This window comes from Mytilus edulis, chromosome 6 (genome assembly GCF_963676685.1).
Source record: "Mytilus edulis chromosome 6, xbMytEdul2.2, whole genome shotgun sequence".
NCBI classification, from domain to species: Eukaryota; Metazoa; Mollusca; class Bivalvia; order Mytilida; family Mytilidae; genus Mytilus; species Mytilus edulis.
In genome coordinates, this window is record NC_092349.1 from 80684625 (window position 1) to 80708793 (window position 24169).

Below are 24169 nucleotides of genomic sequence, written 5' to 3' on the forward strand. Positions count from 1 at the left end.
GTGGAATGTAGAGTGTCTTGTAAAAATCGTTAAGTAAACAGTGCATTGTTTTTGTGAATTTTTAAATCAACATTCTATCAGAGAACAGAGAATATTTCGTATCAAGAAAAAACAAAATAAGATGGAAAAAAATAGTTTGAGCGATGCCAAAATAGCAAGTAAGACGACGTATTGGGTATATCAAATGGATAATCATTGGCATTATCAAGTGCACACAAATAAGTTTTGTTCCACAGCTATTAAATCAACTCATCAACTGGGTAACAGCCTGGAGCACTTGGCTATACGGAATAATAAAAGAGATGATCACTTCCACCCATCAAGTCAAAATCAACAATTTTTGCTATTTACTCTTACACTTCAAATTCCAGTGAAAATGAGACCCATTTTAGTGAGAGGAACATCTACTTGGACCTTGAGAATGACAACTATCTGGATGTTGACAAGATATAAGTTGACAGATACATTTGTCTACGTCACGGCTGTATGAAAACACCATTAATTTCAATGTTTTATGGAAGTTTTTGCACCATATAAAAGTCTACAACTTTAACTCAGGTAAGTGCTTTCATCAAAATTATAATATGTAAATGATATATATATATATATATATATTTGATACTTGGTATATAGATGCATATTATATCATTGTATAAATGTATATTTTATTTATGTATCATGGATGAAAAGTACTCATGATGTATGTAACACAATATGGTAACTTCTCCAATTCTGTATGCATCTAAACCTGTTCTGACTAATTTGATAAATATTGATATACCACACAGTTGTATAATTTACAATATGTAAATTTCCTAAATATCTAGGGGCGGATCCAGCTATTTCTAAAAAGGGGGAGTCCCAACCCAGGATAAATGGGGTTGGGGATTCCAACTATATGTCCCCATTCAAATGCATTGATCATCTAAAAGAGAAGGGGGCAACCCCAAAACCCTCCCCCACCCACCTCTTGATCTGCCACTGATATCTATATTTGAAAAGTTACAGTCAGTATTTTCCCATTAATCATTTGAGAAACAGATTCTACCACTTTACTGTTGACAACAATATTTATCCACTCTTATTATTGATAGTTAAATTTTCAAATACACAGTAAAACTACCAGCATCTCTAGTGGATAAAAGGATGGTGTGGTAGAATTCATATGTAAATATAGATATCCATTTCAAAAGTATATCAATAATGTGAAGTATACTTCATGGTAGACTTTTTTCTCTCAAGAGTGTCATTAAATCCCTTCATATTTTTAAATTATTGTCCACTATGCATCTTTAACAAAATGATCAGTCATCTATGAAAAGTAGGTTAAAATAATGTTACTATGTACCTTTGTTTAACTTGCCAAATACATTTTACAATCTCTCAAAGAAACTTTAAAACCTCTATTCTATTACAAACAATATAGTACTTTTTAAATGCAAAATTATGATATATAGGTCAGGGTGGTCTTTGTTTCAAATTTTTTGAATTTTATCTGTATTCAAGGACAGCATTTTACAGTAAAAATCCCCAAAATTATGACACTAATAACCCATTTAAAACTTTTGGTGGATCTGTATTTTCCTGTCTAGAGCTACCAGAATGCACACAAAAAAGTTTGTTAAATTTATACATTACCTCTGGAATAACTTTTGCATTTAAAATGAATTTTTCTAAATCAAATGCACTACTGTTTCTTCTTGGAATTGAATTATCTGCCCCTGAAGAATGTTTCCTTCGACGACCACCTACTTCCCGATTTATATTATTTTTATCACTAATTTCAACGTTGACACTTCCCCTCCTTTTATGTATTGTTTTAACATTTCCTGAAACAGCCTCACTTTCACTTCCACGTCTCCTCTTGTTTAACTTTATAATGTTTGGATTTGGCGTTGAGCTCTGTCTAAAGAACTTTGATTCCATGTTAATTCCTAGTGTCCATTATAAATATCCAACTTAAAATGTTCTGCAACGTTTGCAAAAATAGTTTGCTTAATTACTTTTTAATGTATTATTTAAACTACTGTATTAAATTGCAACAATATGGAATTTCATTGTCACAGGTGAAGTGTCTCCCTAAAAAGGCATTCGCTGACGGTATAAATTAAAGGATTAAAATGATTTGTTCCTTTTTAAAAAGTTAACAGATTAGTACTGCTCGGACATAAATCTGGATTAACTTTAATTTCAGTCAGTTCGTTCTAACAAATCATTTAATAAATCACTTCGAACTACTATGACATACTATTTCAGTGATAACGAAATGATTAATTCTACGATCAGAAATCAATTCGATCCTTTAACAACTTTTTACGTTTAGTTCAAACAATTTTGGCATACAAGAAGACTATATTTTCTTTAGCAAAGTTTAAAAGTCTGAGTCAATATGAGTTTACAAAACAAGCCATTGTATGCTGTGGACTTTCAATTATTTGCTATTAATACCAATACAATGTTTAACATTGTTAAGTTTTCTCTGTTCCTTATCATTGTTAAAAAATGTTTATGAACTTTTCACTTTTCAGGCTAAATAAAGAATATGTTTTCCGTGCTATCCAGATATGAGGCCCACACAATACCAGAGCTAACTAATGCTAAAATCCTGCATCTTTTTTGTCAATCACTACAGCTTGAACATCAATTCAGGTATGTATTAATTTCATAATGAGGATCATTAGTTCTAAGCACGAAACATCACTTTTTTATCTTACTTTGAAACATACATTTCTTTACATCAAACTAAAAGCGAACATTTTATATTTTCACAAGACTTGAGGCTGAAAAAAGTGTTCATCTCAACTAAATCGACTTATAAAGATGTCTTGCTATCCGAGCACATATATGTGATGATGCTGTAGTTGCAAACTGCAAACATTTACTTTCACTACATTCGATGCTGGATAAAAGTTTTCATCTCAACTAAATCACAAATGAAATCATCTTTCTATATCCAAGCATAAAACAACTGATTATTGCTGTACTTCATTTGTACTAGCGAACATCGATCATTTACTGTCACAAGACTTGTTTCTGGATAAAATTTTACTCTTAACTAAATCACTTTTAAAATCCCTTTTCTATCCAAACACATACTAATCAAAAATGTTGCCCTTGTGAATTTCAAAGAAGATGTCATTTTTTACACAAAATATGATAATGATAAAACAATTAGGAATGCATGTCAACGTAAAAAATAATTCATATTATTCAACAGTCATCTGGTGTCCCTACAGGTATATATGTTCATCACATCATTAATATTACAGAAGTTTTCTCATTTTAAGATGTGCCCTTCTTCTAGTCTTCTAGAGGAGATTAATGTTGTGTGGATTCACTTCAGCAAGCTCCAAGATGAAATAAGTTACCACAATGAAAAATGCTTTTCATACAAGATTCCAGATACATGTATTACTTTCCAAACAACCTAGCCAGCATTTTCCAACCCAAAAATGTAACCTTTCAGCCAATTCCACAATGTGTAACAGTTGTGTTTAATAATAATACTTTTGAAAATTTAAACAATTGTAGTTCCAGAACTATCAACCTCTAGAAAGCCAAATCAAGTTTAATATAATCAAATTTCTTTTCATATAGACCTGGATGTTAGAAACTATAAAAGAAAATCACATGACAAAATGTCAAATTAACCCCGACCATAAAAAGACTGTTAAATGATCAATAACATTACTATCTCTTCTAAAACTCAACTGCCGCAAGGAGAATAGTCACAGTCTTTAAACTTCAATGCTACTTTATTTTCAAACGAAAATTAGGCTTTTTGTTCACATATATCTATTATATCAACCATAAATTGCACTTTCCCATCACATAATGTCAATTAAGGTATTTATCTTACAGGTAGCAGTCTTGAACAGATACAGGTAAGCATAATATTCTTTCTTAACCTTTTTATAACATTTCTGAAAAGTCTTGAAGACAGTACAAGATTATTGTATATGAAAAAGTTTCAATGCTAACTTTGACAGTTTGATAGAGAGATAAAAGTCATCAAATATCAGTCAGCTTTGTAAAAGTAAAATGTAACAACTTGATATAACTTTACATTGCTGATATAGAGAACATCAATTATACTTGAAGTTTTCCCTTGCTTAACTTTTGTATTTGTAATAAAACTATCACATATGAGCCATTTTTTTACAATTTTGATTACTGTAAATAATGGCTTAGCCACATTGTATTTCTGCCAGTGTTATTTTAAAACAGTGTTTCATATTGGAGATACATCTGATCATAATAAGACATGCGATATGTTGAGCATTAATTTAGTCCATGCTTTCCCTTCCATGAGTGCCCAAGACCACCCCTTGCTTTTAGAAGGGTTCATGTTGCTCAGTCTTTAATTGTCTATGTAGTGTTTTTTTAAACATGTTGTTTATCTTTAAGAAATTATTAATATTGTTTTCGACAAGGTTTTGAGTGTCTCTCATTGATTTATGAATTCTGATTGTCTCTTTGTTATCCCCCTCCCCCTCCCCCTCCCCCTCTCCCCATTTTTAAACAGTAAAATACACAATGTACAACTTTATGACCAAGTGAAAAATGCAAAAATTCAGAATAAGTAAAAAATGTTCATGCATTTAACAATTTATTTCTGTCTGATATTGACTTAACAAATACTCAAAATAAAACACTCGGGGTTTCCCTTGCAACCTCTACTTATTTGAGTGCCAATACTAACTCATTCAGTTACCAATGAACTTTTGCTTAATATCCTACCCTATTCTGATTTCTAATACATTTGTACATGTATAACCCCTAAATAGACATTGATATAACTGACAATACTATAAGAGTTTTTCTCATTGTTGAAGGCTGTAAGATAATTGCTTACATTATACACTTTATTTGTAATTAGGTGGATAGTTGTCTCATTGGCAATCATACCACATCTCCTTATATTTATATATGCTTAGCTTGGCCTTTTAAATGATAAATACTTAACAATCTTTCATTATATATTTTGAATGATTCTAGAAAAAAAATGTAAAGGGTATCATTTTGTTAAATATGAAATGACATATCCTTTGAGATTTTAAAAAGAAAACCCTGCACCTTTACACTTGATTTGAATCTTTAATAAATAAAAACTCTTTTATATCAATTAAAATATTTAATCACTAAATGATCTACAATTTTTTCATAAAAAAGACAACATGCCTATGCCTAGCATGCCAACGGCTAATCGACCTATTGTTGCCCTATTTATACATAGATGACAATCGTTATTTAAAACACAAATAATTTATTCGACTGAGAAATCATTACATCTATATCCAGGGGACACAATCACTACAAAAATCTTAATCTTATTGAACGGAATACCGAGGGTCTTGATCTCTGAGAATTTATGATGTGATAAAATAATAAATCATTTTACTTTAACCTCATTTGCATAAAACGCGTATGGTAAAGACTTACCCTGCGTAACTTTTTGACATTGTTAACATGCGTTGATTTCTGCCTTGGACTTGGTTTTCGGACTATCTTTGTTGACATTTTTTTTATATTTTACACTTTTTAAAAATTCTTACATCCATGGAGTTGTGATGAATTATTAGACATGTTCCTTGTAAAATCAGAGTGATTAAACATGAGGTTTCACTCACAGATAAATCCTATGCTTAATCCATCATCACTAAGTACACATTTCTAAACTTCAAAAGATATATAGCCTCAATTTTCAATGTTTTCACTTTTTTAAGTTGAAAATTGCTTCAACTATTTTGCACACTATTTCGTCACCCAGCTGTAAGAGATTGTAACTTTTTTGTGTGTTAAAGAACTAATTAAAATATCTCCAATTTATGAAATCACTAATTTGCACAAAAATATTTGATACAAATATTTTGTTTTCACACTTAATTTTCAATCTTATCCCTTTTAGTCAATGTTGAATTCAAGCACAAAATGAGTCTTTATAATCCCATGAGGTGTATTTGTTTACAAACATTTAATATATTCCTTAATTAATTCCAGTCAGCATACCATTACAATATAATTTTACCCTTGAGTAACACAAATAATTATTTCTTTTAATCGGAATGTATCCAAATAAGCTAATATCTCTGTATGTCAGATATCGTCAAGTGACATTTTATCCCATCTTATTCAAATATCTGGTATCCCCCTATTAAACTAGGTTCCTGTGTATATTTACATAACTGTCCTTATGTCCTATTAACAACCAATTAGTGGAGCACCTGTTGACGAAGTATCTATGTTCAAGTCATAATCATGTCTACCTGTGCTCATTATCAAAATATATCAAACTGACCACAGATATTTGTCCATTCACAAGAATGTCAATAATATCCCATCATTATAACTATCCCTTCACTGATTATCATAAGATGTATAGAATACCTGGATTCATTTCACCTAGATTTCATTATTATCTTGTCCCACTTTTTTCTCATTTTCTTCAATGAAATGACAATAAGACTCCCTGAGAACTTTAACCATAGGTCAGTGATCACTAATACAAGTTTTTGTTCTTTATTAAAGGTGTGAACGAAATTTGATACTTTGGTCTTTTCTCTTGCTACTTTTTCTTAAAACTCTTGATCACCAAAAATGTACTTTACCGATAAACAGACGATTTACGTTTTATCTTATAAACTGCACATGCAAGGAAATATTTATCCATAGATAACACATAACAGTATTAAAAGTCCATCGTGATCATGGTGATTTAGAATTGTATGAAATACTATTTTAACAAAATTTTATAAATGTATGCTATTAGGTAACAAAATGCATTGCTTTCATTCACTTGATACCCTCGGTTTTTATACACCTGGTTGGGTGTGTATTGTGAATTGACATTAATATACCTGTAAATTAACTACCTAGGTGTTACCATATACCTGCTGTGAAACAAACTTGTCATTTTTCATCATTTTCAAAAAGTTTTTGATTTCAGTTTTTTGTCAGAGGATTGCAATTATGTGAAATATCTCATTTTAGAAATTTTGTGTACTAGCTCATTTTTAAAACACTCATAACTATACTGCAATATAATTCAATAAAATTAATTTCAATTTCATGAAATTAGTTAATAATTGATCATATGAATAGAATTAAAGGTTCACCTATGCCATTTTCCATTGCCTTTACATATTGCAAAATCTTCAAAGTTCAAAGTTCACTATTTATTTTTGTTGGTCTTAGACACCCCACCCTCCCACTAACTTGAATATTAAAAAAAAATAAAACTGCCATTTGTAAATCAACTACTAAATGGAAAGGCTACACCCAAAGTATCCACGCTTACATTTTTGATACTAAATAATGCTTTTATATCAAAGAAGTGATACTGGGGAAGGAATCACACCATTAGCCAGGGTAATGGGGGTGGGGGTTCTGAGGACCCAACTCAGCCTGAAAACAAATATATCTACTACTATTTGAGGCAATTAAAGTCAAAATTCAGAAAGAAGTCCCAGTCAGAGCTAATAACAACAAAATAACCTACTGAGAGACATCCTGACTACAGGACCTGGGATTTATATATAAAATATATACAGTACAAAACATGTTGATAGATTGACTAGTTCATTATAATTTTTTTACATAGGCCCAAAGTAAAATATTGCATCACTGAGGCTATAATTGTTATGACTTGCTATCTTTCATTGATAATGATTATACATGTATTTCAAAGAAACTGAAACTAAAAGTAAGTCCAAGGTAGTCATGGTAGTACTAAAAGCGATATATCCATTTCATGATCAAGATAAATACCATCTCTTAAAATATATTTACCTAAGGTTTGGGTTGGTTTAGAAGTTTTTAAGGAAGAATTCATTTTATGTTTACAATATAAATAATTGTCATCTGTAATGTTAAGTCCCTTGCAAGAGGCCAAATAAGGTAAACTAGTATCAGCAAAATCTATTTACTTCAGTGCCTCAGACATAACCCCATCAGTCCCATTTGGTATAAAGGGCATAATATAGACTTCACATTACAATATAAGACAATCATTGTGTTTAGCAAATGAAAACTAAAGCAACAGCATTTAAAATTATCTCTCTAAGAAAAGGAAATGAAAATGGAGGTCCTAATAGAAAAGGCTTTGTGAAAATAGTCATTGTAAGTACTGTCAATTTAGATCTATTGCCAGGCTTTATTAATGCCCACAATATTTTTTTAATTTACAGTACCTATATATACTTCTAACTGTGACAGAAATAAACATATCTTCTATCAAAATATTTTACCAACTCCTTTATTCAACTATTTGTGTGTTTTTAACTGCCAGTGGTCTATATAGGAATGAAGTTTAATTTACATGTATAAGTAAATATGAGAGGTGTAAGATAAACAAATTTACTGTCACTTGAAAAGGAAATTTGATGGGTTTGGGTCATAAATCTGGTCTTAAACAAAAATATGTGTCCACAATGCACCATGCCATACTCTCACTTATAATCCTTGTTCAGTGAACATCACGGCAAAAAACTTATGGTACATGTATAAATATTCAAAAGTTTATTCCCTAATCAGCTTGCACTCTTAATTTCAAGTTGAGGTGACCAGTGACCACACATTACCTTGGATCAATACATTATTGTACCATATCCCAAAACTTTAACCTGAATTAAGAATGAAGGTGTTACAGACCAGGGAAATATTAAGCCCCTTTCCATCTCAAGGGGGGGAATATAAATCCAACAATACTGTTGCAACTAATTGAGCCATATTGAATTTAGAAATTCTCATACAGGCTTTTTCTATGTTTCTAAAGGAGTCATGTGGTGGTTTTTGGTGTTCTCTGTATGTACATTATTTTCATGATTCTTAATTCTATGATATTTTTTTAAGTAACATTTACTTCGAATTTAAATTACTATTTTTTATAAACTTTTTTCCATTTGTAATAATTTAATCCACATATGATTTTCAAAAACAAAGTTTCCAGGGCGTTTCATTTAAATATAAATGTGGTGTTTTTAATGTAATCCTTTCATTTTTTTTTTAAATCATCAATATCAAGTCTGTTAAAAATAGCCATTTATTCATTGACTGTCCAAATAAGGCATATGAACCAATACAGATATTTTACTGGGAAAAGGGAGATAACTCTATCTAAATTCGTTTACCAGTATTTAATGTGAGTATTATGAATGAATGAATGAATGAATGATTTATTATAGTGCAACCTGTATATATACAATAGATACATATCAATACAATATTACATTACAGCCAGCCAGATAGGCTTATGATGCACTGACAAATTAAAGTTCAGAATTTTGAAAAATAGATAACACATAGTTTTGGACGAATGTCTAAATTATTAGAAAATTCAACAGTTCAAGTAAAATAGTTAAATAATTTATTATGAATAACAAGTTACATAACGCTAGTGTGTTCTCAATGATATCACAGCTGCAAACAATGTAAAATTCTTTGAATTTCTTCAAAATTGCATTGACCAGATGATGACCAATATATTTCAAGCATTGTGATGCATGCACAAATTCACAAATACATGTATTAATACTTCCATGAAAAATCATTATTATTTTGTCATCTTTTTTAAAGAAATTTGAAATTTAAAAGTAGGTCATTCAACATGCATTGGTTCCTCAGGCTGTTTCAGAAATTATCATACGGACAGGTTTATAAAAGGTTGATAGTGATGATGAAAAAAGATTGGTATTTGGTAAATTTTACATGCATTAGGATGCAACATTTTAATGTTATATAGATATGAATCCTATGAATTTGAACTAGACTAACAAACTAAGCATGATTTTTAAAAGTGTTTGTTCACAAGGTCATAATACAGGAAGACATTGGCCATTGCACCCCAACTAGACACACTATTCAAGTCCTAGCTGCCCAGTCTTTTATATTTTGCACTTTCATGACTTTAATTGTGTGTTTTTCAAAGGAGCAAGAAATACCAATAGTACTTATTCTTTTTTTTTTTGGGGGGGGGGGGGGGTTATACAGCATTGGATCCTCCAATAACCTTTACACAGTTTCCTATTCGATCACTGAGGAAGTTTGAAGTTGGACTGAAAAGTTGACAACTCTGTGTTGACCTCTAGATGCCCCTCAGTTGTTTTAGTGTCCATAGATTGCTTTCCTATTCTGTTTAAATAATTTGAGGGGGGAAACAATGAAAGGAAGAGCAAGAATCAATAGTCTAAAGATGTGTTACAATGCACTTTTATTTAACTTGTAATAAGAAATTTGCAAGACAATGTTAATTTGTATTCTTTTTTTCTTGAATATTTTGGGAAGTCAAGCATTTTGAAAATGAACAGAATAAAATCCCAATTAACAAAAATCTAGTTTTAATATTGAAATTTCCTGAATAGAAATTTGACAAGAAAAAATTTCCAGTTCATTGATTAATTCACTCAAAAAGTAAACATCATTTTGTAAACATCATTTTCATTTTTAAAAGTATTCTGGATCATTGCTTGTTCTCTCTTGCAAGTCCGCCACGGAACAATAAATTCTGGAGTTGGATTTCAATTGTTTTGCTCTCCCTTGTAAACGTTAAGATTTATTTATAAATGTTGTTCTAAAACCAGAGAACAATGTTATCAAAAATTAAAGCTTGAATGAAGTTTTATCGGATTCACTACACAACTTTAGTTTTAAAGTAGTAAACTACCTGTATAGAACCAACAGGTGGAAAGATAAACTTCTTAAAACTGATCTAGTTTCATTTTTTTAATCTTTTTATGTTATAAAGTTTGGGGGGACGTCTCAAAATTGATGAAAATATAACATTAAAAGTCGGTCTTGAATCTTTTTACAAGCTGTAAAGTTTTTTTTATCACCATTTCATTTCTACATTTTTTATAAGCTAGTTTATTATGTATGGCATTCAAATAATTCATTGAGAATGAAATTAAGTCACAAGTGTCATCTTCCACACCTGTGAATGTCACCTTTATGATACATTACTCAACAATAATAAGTACAGGGAAAGTGTCACAACATAAATATATTCATCCGCTTTATTTTGTCCACAAGCAGATCCATGTTTTACACTTGTAATTTTTGGGCCCTTTATAGCTTGTTGTTCGGTGTGAGCCAAGGCTCCGTGTTGAAGGCCGTACATTGACCTATAATGGTTTACTTTTATAAATTGTTATTTTGTTGGAGAGTTGTCTCATTGGCACTCACAACACATATTCCTATATCTATAAAAACTTTCCTTTTAACTAATATTCTGGAGAAAAAATCTTTTTTTTATGCAAGATGAACCATGGTTATACCTTAATTTGTCTGTTCTATATATCTTCACTTACATTGTACTCTATCAATATTTTTTTTTACCATGTAACTTTATAGGATATCAAGTTTTCTTTATAAGTATAATATGACATTTTTACTAAGTCAGTGTACCACCCTTCAGTTATAAAATAATTATCTTTTTTTAGCTGAACCACAATATTCCAAATCCAAATGCAAAATCGTAAAAATAAAAAGAATATGGGATTAGTTTGAATGTCAGTGAGACAACTACATCATAAATGTATCTAATACGACCAAAGAACCAAGATGATAACAGTTAATTGTATTAATATACCCCCTTCAACAATGTGCAAAACCCATAATGTAAAGTAAGAGATGACAACATGTGAATGTAAGCAAATGTGGAACATTATAATTACATGTAGGAATATTGAGTTCCATCATGCATGTTGAGAAATAATCAACTAAAAATGCTGGCTGATCACTAATAAATGAATAATTAGTACCAGTGTTCTCCCCAGGGTCTTTTCCTATCATGGTAATGTGATGCTATATTGCTTCATTGTGGTAGTATTTGAGATAATTATGTTATAGGTTATTATGGATTTGATGCTTTCTAGAAACAACATATTTAAAAAATCCCTGTTTACCAGGATGCTATATGAAAATTGTGGGGATAACGTATAGCACTGTTTACATTGTACAACATTTTGAGTATTATGAGAATTTCTTAAATCTCAAATTTCTTAAAATAAATATTAACTGATTGCATATAGATATATGAGCTTTTACTATTGTATAAATCCCTTCTTCAGTTACACTTATTTGATATAAGTTTTTGTATATATATAGATACATGTATATGATATGTAATTCAAATCTGGAATTTGAAAGAAATATTTCCCTTTTAAACAAGTAAGGAATCTAATACAAATAAAATCGTTTAGTTTTGTATAATAATATGTTATCTGTGTAATATATGATGGTCAAGACCTGGTTATCTATTTAGACCCTTTGATGTTATTACTACCTAGTAATTTGTAGTGGTCATAAAACTTCCATTAAACTTTTATTGATTAAACATTCACCATTTGAATATACATGTAAATGTAATCATAAAATTTTGGAAAGAAATATAAGGCTGATACATTGAATGTTCAGGTCTAAATGTTTACAATTTTTTTAAAATTAAAATCTGTTTTGTTTTCTGTGTTTTTTTACCCTCACTAAACATTAGCATTACTAAAACTCAGAACACCCTTTTGTAGATTATTTACTCATTCAATTATCTCCCTTCCTAGGTTATGTATGTTTGCAATCAAATCTTTTTCATATTAAATACTGTTCAAATGGAAAAGTAATGGGTTCCACATAAAAATAATAATTTATTTTGTCACTACAGATAATTATAATGTAAATTTTGAGAGATACATATACTGTTTGACTAAATGACTAAGATCTCGGCTAAAATTTAAATTGTTTCACAAGTGAGGACATACAAGGATTAAATTCACAGATGTAAAAATACATTTTAAAATTTAAATAAAACCCAGAATGAAGTAATATAATTGTAAATAGATATATGATCCTTTACTATTGTAAATTTGATATCTAATCTGGGTGTCATTGTATCATATCGAAGTAAACACTTGAATTTCCAAAATAATTGGACTAACAATAAACATGATAAATATAACTTCCCAGTTAAGTTCAATTTCAATCTTCTGACTTCATTGCAGGTGAAGATTTCCAATTAATATTTTTAAACTCTTGAATTTAAGAAATCTATATTACAAAGACATGATGATGAAAGAAGAACTCTATATTCGTGATATTACAAATCTGTGCTTACACTACAAAATCTATTCTGGCTAAAAGAATAATTCTTGATATTTTCTTCCAAAGTTTTGGTATCCAAATGCAATACCCCAGGTAATATAAACAGCCATTTAAAAGATTAATTGAAAAAGTTTAACCAATAAGAAGTCATTCATATCTTACTTAAGAATAAAAAGAGGGTTACAATGTATGTGTCAATGATAGTAGCCCTTATCCAAAAAAGATATCTCACTGGCAACATGAGTCTTCAATAAGATCAGTTTCTTTACCATATGTCAAGGTCAAAATCACCTTCAGTTCATATATTGTTATATTGAAATGATTTTCAAGCACTTCAGAAGTTCTTCAATGTTATAAAAAATGTATTGAATAGAGGAATACTGTTTTTGAAATATAACTATCTTGATATAATGTATTTTAATTAAAATATAAATATATCCTATAATAATTATTGATTTTCAAAAAAAAACTGTCCCTACCTGCTTTAAGTAATACATGTAACCAGAAACAAATACAACTGTTTTATGACTTAAGGTACATGTACATGTATGACAAATGACAATAAATGTAGATACAAAAAACAATTATCTGTGCCATAATGTCCATTATAGGTATGATGACAAATGACAAACAAGGGAGATGCAGTTAACAAGATATGTGTTCTAGATAGTTTCAATGTAAGAAATTCAGTTTTGTTTTAGACTTTGCCAAACAATACACTATAGCTTGACATTCTGTATAGACATCTGCAAATAATATCACCAAAACATAATTATTTTTCATGAACATTTCAGTATAACATTTAATCCCATTTGGTCATAAGCTGGTCATAAGATGTCTTTTGTTATCATGGTTATGTTTGTCAATATATTTTATTTATTGGATAAATAAAATATATTGACATGTAGTCAGCAACCTTAAACAACACATTGAAATAACCAAATTATCTTATCATAACTCAAGGACATCATTAATACAATGCTGATTCTTAAAATTCTATTTGCAATGAAAGGAACTAAAATTAAAAGTTAAATTGAAGTCTATCTGATTTTTATTTGTACTGTTACATCACTGTTCAAGGGTTATAATTTTCCTTCTTTAAATGTCATTATTTTGACAATAATGACATTTCCTGACTTATTTAAACTTGCTAGGGATTTTGCTTATTGTTGATGGCATTGCTGTGACCTATAGTTTCTAATTTCTCCATCATGGGTCTCTGATGGTGAGTTTTCCCATTGGCAATGAAATCACATATTCTTATTTTAAGATAGTACATGTATATGTTACACATATATATATCTATATATATATTGTATATCGGAAAAGAGTACAACATTTTTGTCTGATGACATGATTTAAAATCTGAAGTTATATATACATATATAATTTTTTTCTCACTTAAATACACAAAATATTTAATGTAAATCAACATTGTACATCTGTTTCCCACATTTCTGGTTGTATCAATGACAATGTTACTCCAGTTGAAACTGATAAGTCGTTTTGATTTTAATGAGATAAAATATGAAGTTTGATTTTATCATCAATACACTTATGTAACCAGCATTCCTGATTACATAATTATGATGTGATTTTAACTGGAAACATATATCTTTTTCATTAATTAAGATCAAATAAGATTTTTTTTCTTGCTCAAGGATATATTTTTGTGACTTGCTTATAAAAAGTTCATGTATTTTTAATGAACAGAAAAATTAAAGATTTCCTGATTATTAACCAGTATGTCGGTTTCAATATCCTGTTTTAAGAATAAACTATTATTATTTCTATAACCTATTGGGATCATTAGCATTTGAGATCATTAGTCTCTTTCACATGTAGCTACATTTGGTTGTACTTTTTACTTTATATGTTTTATCTTCAGGGTTAGGGCTATTAGTTAGACCTAAATGTATATCATGTATATGTACATTGTATGTCTGAAAAATGAAAAAGTAAGTCTGTGCTAATTAAATCAGATCTGGTAAATAACACACTGTGTCCTTCGCTTTTCATTATTTTTGTCATTTGAATATATGTCAGATATAAAACATCCAGTTGTACAAGCAAAAAGACCAGGGGAAAAAAAGCACCTACATGTGTGTGTACTACATTTTGTCAGGGGTTAAAAAAATTTGTTACAGCTACATGTAACTAGCCCAGGACTTATTGGCAGCAGGATTTTACTAGCCCTGTTGTAAGAACTGCTAGTCCATCAAAACTGACCTGCTAGCCCTAGCATGTCTTAAAAATCAAGAGTTTGCTGCAAAATACAAAGTGGGTGTCCTTTGTTTTGAAGGAGACATTATACACTGTATTTAATAATTTTTGTTGATCTGTTATTTATTCTTTTGGTGCTTCACCTAACTTAGTTGTTCCCATATTCAAAGCAGACCTTTTTTTTGCATGTTTGGGGCAACTAACGGCAATATTCACAGAGAATTGTCTGGGTTTTTTTTCATCAGCAACAGCCAACCTTGCCAGGGGAATCATTGTGTCCCAGTTCTGCCAACTTTTCAGGAAGTGAATTCGTGATTTTTTGGCCAAATTGTAAAGATCAAAGAGAAAAAACAATAGTTCAAAGGAAAATGCCGCCAAATAAGCATGAACATGTGTGAGTCTCACGCTAAAGATTTGGCAGCCCTTCTGTCCTGGACACTATTTATTTTTTTCCGCGGCTTTTCCATGTCGTATTTAGCATTTCTGGGGGATAAATTTTCAGCCTCGTTACTCCTTTCATCTACCGTTTTTCGTTTTGAAACTGACGAAGTTCCTGGGGTTCCCGTACTAAAATATTAAGAAATATTTTGTTGCATGGTTTCGTGCTCAAGAGCTGTGCAACAAGACAGGTCAATACCAATCAATACATCATACCCCCAAATACCGTTAATTGAAAATCTCGGCACGATAAGCAATGTACAATACCCCAAGCCATGGTATGAGAAATCGATATTTAAAGTACGAGAATTGCGATCAACACATGATACCAGACCACCCAGACATGCCAGAGTTATTTGTTCTATTTTTAAAATATGTACAACAGGACCTGTACAAACCAGTTCAAGTTCTTGGAATCCCAGATGATTTAATTGAATCGAATTGGCTAACATAGAATAGTGATGAAGGGATTTTTCACTTTCTATTTTGGAAACGTCAATAACTTTTTGTTACTAGTCCGTCGGGCATATCGGATTACACATTTTAATTGCCCGATGCGTAAATGATCTAGTCCCGGCATCGGGCTAGTGGATTTTTTAACCCCTGCTTGTACATGTACTTTTTCAGACAGAATTGAGTTGCAACATTTAATTTTATCACTGTCAAAGAAAAGAAATAAATGTACACCTTGACCAAAAAAATTATAACAAGAGGCTGTCACAACGACAGCAAACCGGATTTATTAACATTTATTTGTGTCCTGGCAATATCACAAGAACCATTACTGATGAATGGTGAAAGTGAAAATCGTCAATATCAAATTTGACCTCCATTTTGTCATCAGTATCAACATATTAAAATTTGAAAAGCTTAGATTGAATGGTTCATGAGTAAATGCAACAACCTGAATGGAAACGCCATTTTACGATCTTTCAAGAACCATAACTCCTGAACGGTAAAAGTCAAAATCGTCATTATTGAACTTGACCTCTATTTTGTCATCAGTAACAACATATTAAAATTTCAAAAGCTTTGGTTGAATGGTTCATGAGAAAATGCACGGACACGACGGGAAAAACCATTTTTCAATCTTTCAAGAACCATAACTCCTGAACGGTAAAAGTCAAAATCGTCATTATTGAACTTGACCTCCATTTTGTCATCAGTAACAGCATATTAAAATTTCGGAAGCTTTGGTAGAACAGTTCATGCATAAATGCACGGACACGACTGGAAACTCCATTTTTCAATCTTTCAAGAACCATAACTCCTGAACGGTAAAAGTCAAATTCGTCATTATTGAACTTGACCTCCATTCTTTCATTAGTAACAACATATTAAAATTTGGGAAGCTTTGGTAGAACAGTTCATGTGTAAATGCACGGACAACTCCATTTTTCAATCTTTCAAGAACCATAACTCCTGAACGGTAAAAGTCAAAATCGCCATTATTGAACTTGACATCCATTTAGTTGTCAGTAACAACATATTAAAATTTTAAAAGCTTTGGTTGAACGGTTCATAAGTTAATGCACGGACAACATTTGATTGCCGCCCGGCCGCCCGACTGCCCGACCGCCTGCCCGCCCGCCCGCCGTACATCCCCAAATCAATAACCGACATTTTTGTCACAAAAATCCGGTTAAAAATTGTATGCTTATCACATGTAAATGCATCTTTGTAAATATATACATTTATAGATTTTTTTTTTAAATTAACAGTAATTTGATGCGATTAAAAAAAAAAGAAGATGTGGTTTGATCTCTGTATTTATCATGTTTTTGGTTTTTTAAAGCTGTAACATTGAATGTATAACCCACAATGTTCAAAAGCTGTTCAAACTGAGAGCTTTAGCAATGAATTATTGAAATCACATAGTACACAATGTACATGTATGTAAAACTGTTCCTAGTAAATATAAATTGATAGATAAATGTTGTCTGACAGCTTGTCATATTTCCCATTTCTATTCGAAATCTTATAGACTTATAAAGTGTTCAGTCTCCTTTAAAATAAAACATACATGTATATTTACATTGTACCTGACTGAACTCCAAAACAGACAATTTGGCCACACTTGCATGTCTTTTTATATATATACAATGTACATGTATGAAACTGCATCTTGATGATGACATGCATTTTGACTTTTTGAAAATACAAATGTGTGTGTTTATATTTTGACAATATTTAAATTATACAAACCCCTTTCTGATATCGTAGACTAACACTTCTCTTGAGGGTTCCACCTTTAACAACTTCATCTTGAATCTCTATTTTACCGCCATCTGATGCTGGCCTCACACTCAGTTCTATTAGTTCTGGTATGGGTTGGACACTGATACACAATATATCACCTGACTTCTGGATGATTTCTACAACTTCTTCCCTTGTCATGGTCTGAACATTGACCCCATTGACTTCTACTAAACGATCACCAGGAATGAGTCCAGTTTGTGGAGCCTTTGGACCACTGCCTGGTTCAGCAAATATTACAAAGTGTTTGGTCTCCTCACTATCACCACCACCTTTTTCTGTTATTATCCCTTTCCTCAGACTGAACCCAAACCCTCCAGTTGGCTGTCTCTGTAACATAAGTTCACGGATACGTGGTGGTTTTGGAGGAATAATATCGGGCAGCTTCAGTTTGGCATTAAAAGACTTCTCATGGGAAGTTTCTGGTGGAGATTTAGGTGGTGATGTTGGAAGCTGTGGTGAAGATTCACCAGTGCCATTAATTACAGAATGCTTAATTTCTCCATTTTGTTCCCCAACTATATGAGCATTCAGACAGTTGCTGAGTGTATTCTCCTGTAATTTCTGGGGGTCAGCTGTGATAGATTGTGGATTGCTTGTTTTTGCTTTCAAAATACTTTTTGGTTTTGGTGCTGTTGTTGGTGGAAACTTTCTAGGTTCCGGAACTGGTCTAACTGATTGGGGTTTTGGTAATTCTTCCACACTTGGACTTTTTGGACCTCCTGAACTTATACTGCTATCACTGCTGTCTCTAGGTACACCTTCCTCTTGGGGCGAGCTCTTACGGATAGATCTTTTCTTATCACGATCACTTACACGCCTGAATATACCCTTCTTAACTTCATCAAGTCGGGACATTTCTTCCTGGGTCATTGGTTCTCTTTGCTTATCCTTTTTTTCTTTTTCCTTCTTCTCTTTTTTCTCCTTTTTCTTTTCATCTTTTTCCTTCTTTTCCTTTTGATCCTTATCTTTACTTTTGTGACCAAACCGGCTGAACATCTTGACAATATAAATCTATCAGTGCAATATATACGATATGAATAGAACAGTAAACTAAAGTAAAGCAAATGTCAGGCTATGTACACTGTGATGTTCCGGTGGCAGAGTACGAGTTTTCTGCCCTTGAAACTAACAAATCACTTGATATTGGATTTGTGCATGATGTGCATACCTCTGCTAACTTTTGTTCAACGGTTAAACACCTGTCATTTGATTAAAAGTGGGAAAATAACATATTCTCGTCTGTTTAAAGTGTCACTTGTCTAGCGAAATACGGTAAAATGGCCACTCATTGATATAAATAACTTCCGGTATCCCAAAGGGACCATTTCAAAGTACGATTCCGCTGATATATCTGAATACCTTTTTGTAATTTAGAGTTATCTCTCTTTATCCAACAAACTTAGATATCTCTTCCACACCACTGCTGATATGACCACTGCTTATAAGTTTGATTGTGACGTACCTAATTAACATAATCAGAGTGAGAAAATAAGAAGAAATAGAGAATGAACGTTCTGAATTTGTAATGCTCAAAAGAGCCTCGTCAGTAGGAAATTAAAGAATTTGATTTTTTTAATTATATGTCTCCTACAAGGTCGACTTTCTATACTATAGTATAATATTGAAGTCACTATAGTAAAGAAAGTCCCTGGTCTCTTATTATACTAATATCGATGACAATAGTGTTTCACAATAAAAAGAAAATATTCACTGTCGTTGTGGATATTCATGAATTGGTAACACAAAAGAACATCAACTCTATAAAAAAAAATATTGTATTCGTTTGCCTTGACGATTATAAGAAATTGAACGTTACTGAAATTTTAGACTTCTCAGATTATTAATGATTTCTGAAGACTGAATATCTCATCAGTTTGTTTTAAATTGTGCCGTTGGGTATTTTTATCTCAATGCGTATACACCGCATCAATTTTTACGGATGACCGAAATGATAATGTGTACTGAACATATATAAAATCTACTAAGAATTATCCATAATTTGATTGAAATATGTGCTTTAAGTTTATTCAAATAATGTCAGCAAAGTTTTCTTGGCAGTGGAAAACTGAAACTAAAGATACACTAACAAGTATAGTGTGTAAACTCTGTTCTGATATTGGCCATGTTAAGGGGTTGGGATCCTGCTAAGATGTTTAACTCTGGCACATTCAGCTATATCATGCATGTGCCTGACGTAAGTCTGTCGTTTGTTGATGTGTTACTGACATATAAATGAAATGCGTTCATTTTTTGTTGTTCATAAATTATTTTTCTCGTTTGAATTATTTTACATTTGTCATTTCGGGGTCTTTTATAGCTGACTAAGCGGTATGGACTTTGCTCATTGTTGACGGCCGTACGGTGACATAGTAATTGTTAATTTCTGTCTCATTTGGTCTCTTGTGAGAAGTTGTCTCATTGGCAATCATGCAACATCTGTTTTATATTTATGAACCAATTTACATGACACTTTGGTGAATGTTTATTCTGAGCTACCTTTTTTTTTTTTATATATATTTTAGATTTTAAGTTACCGAGTTTTGGGGTTTTATTTAAAACAAAAAGGGAGGATTTCCAGTTTTCGGACAATAACTTAAAAAAACTTTCACCAATTTGTAAGAAACTTTAGTGAAAAGTTTATGTGTATTGACATGAGCTCTCTTTCCATTTTTATAAATTTTAGATTTTACGTTGCTGAGTTGTGGGGTTTTATTCATTAAAAAAAGTGGAATTTTCCTGTTTTCGGACAAGAACTCAAAAAAGCTCAGAGCAGTATTCCTGAAACTTAGGTGAATTGTTTATATCTATTGTTGTAATTATAAATTTCCGAGGTGTGGGATTTTATCCATAAAAAGGAGCGATTTTCAAGTATATATTCCGACAATATCCTTAAAATGCTTTAAGCAGTTTTCCATAAACTTTGGTGACTGATTTATATCTATTAAGATAACATCCCTTTAGTTTTTTTGATAAATTTCTGATATGACATTGAGAAGTTATTGAACTTTATTCTTTGAAAATGCGACGGGCTCATGCCGCAGCTGTTCAATTAATAAATCTTGAATCTTATCAATATAAAGTTTAAAACAATATCGCAACTGAATAGAAACATCTTGGGCTCTTTTACAGCCGAATATACGGTATGGGGTTTTCTCAATTTTGAAGATGGTATGGTTGCCTATAATTTCTAAACTTCCATTTTTTTTTAATTATGGGATAGTTGTTATATATCAGCCAGTCCATGCGAAAAGGTACAAAAACGAAAATTTTACGAAATTCAAAAAAGTGTGCATAATTATTGGTAGTAGACTTGTGATTTATAAATAAAATTGAGAAAGGAAATGGTGAATATGTCAAAGCGACAACCACCCGACCATAGAGCAAACAACAGCCGAAGGCAACCAATGGGTCTTCAATGTAGCGAGAATTCCCGCACCCGTAGGTGTCCTTCAGCTGGCCCCTAAAATATGCATAATAGTACAGTGATAATGGACGTCATACTAAACTCCGAATTATACACAAGAAACTAAAATTTAAAATCATACAAGACTAACAAAGGCCAGAGGCTCCTGACTTGGGACAGGCGCAAAATTGCGGCGGGGTAAGATAATGGACGTCATACTAAACTCCGAATTATACACAAGAAACTAAAATTTAAAATCATACAAGACTAACAAAGGCCAGAGGCTCCTGACTTGGGACAGTCTCGCTCGGACACACACTCCATAATCTAATATAATATAAGAGCATAAAACTTAAGCACGGGGAGGCACTCTACTGTCTCCACACGCATTTACTTTTCCTCATATCCTTAAGCTGTGAGCTACACGCACCTGCAAGTGTTGAGACCCCCCTTTTAGTTTTATCATGATTTTTAATGAATTATTTCATATATTTCAATCATTTTCAAAGTACAGTTTAAATGGCTTGATTTGCCAAATGTTATTGTAAACCCCGGCAGCAGTGGGGATAAGGCTCTCGCTTACGATGCTGAAATCAATGCAATCAGATCGGGCAACAGTTCGAATCCCGTGCGCTGACGGTTGATTAATATAATATTAAATGACTTAAGTTAAATTAAATTTCTAAAACACAAGATCGAGGTCATAGTTTCTGTATTTTCCCTCATGTTTTAATATTGTCTTACTTTCCTTAAACCGGTAAAACTGAAGAAAATTATTGACTTTTGTCTCTCTAGTGTCGTAAAATTTTAAGTTTCTGGTCGGTATAGCATTAGTCCGGGGAACAAATGATTTTACACTTGCTCAAATACCAAAAATTCAGATATTTCTACGTCTTTTGCTGTTTTAATTGACAAATTCGGGACATAATTGACAATCTTATGAATGTTTACATTAATGTAATTTTTTTCGGATAAAATCGTTTTTCAAAAATATTATAACAAACTTTGATAACGTGTCCTGTAAAGTTTATCAAAAGGACTTTTTGTACCTTTTCGCATGTACTGGCTCATATATAATAAGCAAATCCTACGTCGATATTTTACATGTGCAACAATCAGACATCAACCCAACACCAAACTGGATGTAAATGAAAGACATCTAGAGATCAATATAAGTCTCGAACAAAAGACAAAATAAGAAAAAATACAGCGAATTATTGAGATTAATTATTATTACATGTATTTGCAAGATTTATAATATTTTGTTATTTTATTTGTTTTTTTTTTGGTTTTAGGTTTCACCTAATGTACCATTTTAGAAAACCGGGATTTCATTGTGGCTTGTCTATTAGAGGGGTATTTCATTGGTTGTAGATTTGGAATCTTATTTTATTATGAAGTCAGATTTGAAAATCGACTTGAGGAATGAAGATTAAGCAAAAATCAAACGTCAATTTTAGTCTTATATATCTCTATTCCAGGAGTAGATTACCTTAGCCGTATTTGGCACAACGTTTTGGAATTTTGGGTCCTCAATGCTCTTCAACTTTGTATTTGTTTGGCTTTTTAACTATTTTGATCTGAGCGTCACTGATGAGTCTTATGTAGGCGAAACGCGCCTGGCGTATAAAATTATAATCCTGGTACTTTTGATAACTATATGTATATATACATATATTATTGATTCATTGCTGATGGTACACAGTGTATGTTTTATGTTTTTGTCTTTGATTTAATTAACATGCTGAATGTATAGCGCCTTAGAGTAATTTTTATTTTTTATATAGGCCGCTCTATAAATTTTCATTATTATTACTATTATTAAATAGACACTGACGAAGTCTAAGAACATTTAACAGTTTTGAATGTTTCTTTACCAGTTAACTAAGATTAGGGGAGGTATGTTCTTATTTCCGACAGAGGCGCACTCAACCTATATCAATGTGTGCATGAAGCGATTGGTACTTTCTATATACCGAATGATTATACCACAAATTTGTGAAAATTTTAACCGGTGTATATACTGACAATATGATATAAAAAAAAATGTCTTTTTCAGGACTTCTGATCCAACCATGTGGTATGGCATGTTTGTGGGATATGATTATGGCGGATGGATGTTCGTGAAGGACCTGTAGTACAAAGCTTTTCACTGGATTAAGCTCTTTGTCTAAGTGTACTATTAAAGTGCTTGGCTTTGAGCTCAGTTCATTGTTATGCATTTCATTCTTTGTGAAATAAAGATTTGATAGACAACTCTCATCTGCACAAGGAACTATCAAAGTAGTATTTATTCTATTCAATAAATAAATAAGAAAAATGTTCAAGTAAAGTTTTTGGGGTGTAAATTAGTATTAGTAAATAAACAATGGACGGTGTCTACTAGTGTTCTATGGTATTGTATTAACAGTGCTTGCTGTAGATTTGTAAATTGAGATTGAGTAAAATTAGGATGAAAAGACTTAACTATAATTATAACAAAATTAAACCATATATGTGGTGCATACGTCATGCGGGATGTTATATATTAAAAATTCTATGCTTTTTTATTTAGTTTAAAATAGAATAAAAGAGGGACGACAGATACCAAAGGGACAGTCAAACTCATAAATCTAAATGAAACTGACAACGCCATGGCTAAAAATGAAAAAGACAAACAAACAACAGCACACATGACACAACATAGAAAACCAAAGAATAAACAACACGAACCCCCCAAAAAAAACTAGGGGTGATCTCAGGTGTTCCGGAAGGGTA

At 31.5% G+C, this 24169-nt stretch overlaps 1 protein-coding gene and 1 long non-coding RNA gene across 20 annotated transcripts in view; one reads left to right on the plus strand and one right to left on the minus strand.

Moving 5' to 3' along the window:
* LOC139528622 (unconventional myosin-XVIIIa-like) overlaps positions 1-19440 on the minus strand; it is a 78983-nt gene extending 59543 nt beyond the window's left edge. For 11 of the 19 annotated variants that reach the window (XM_071324679.1, XM_071324676.1, XM_071324675.1 and 8 more), the window contains exon 1: positions 17956-19440. In XM_071324679.1, coding sequence (XP_071180780.1) covers positions 17956-19005 — 1050 coding nt within the window. In that variant the 5' untranslated portion in view covers positions 19006-19440. Of the gene's footprint in view, positions 1-1638; positions 2410-5442; positions 8435-17955 lie in introns of those variants that run through there. The other 8 variants (XM_071324689.1, XM_071324688.1, XM_071324685.1 and 5 more) reach the window with 5 other exon arrangements.
* Positions 3853-23665, plus strand: LOC139528624 (uncharacterized). Its single transcript, XR_011665649.1, has 2 exons — positions 3853-3884; positions 23472-23665. It is a non-coding gene; the product is annotated as an uncharacterized lncRNA (long non-coding RNA).
* The last annotated feature ends 504 nt before the right edge of the window (positions 23666-24169 follow it).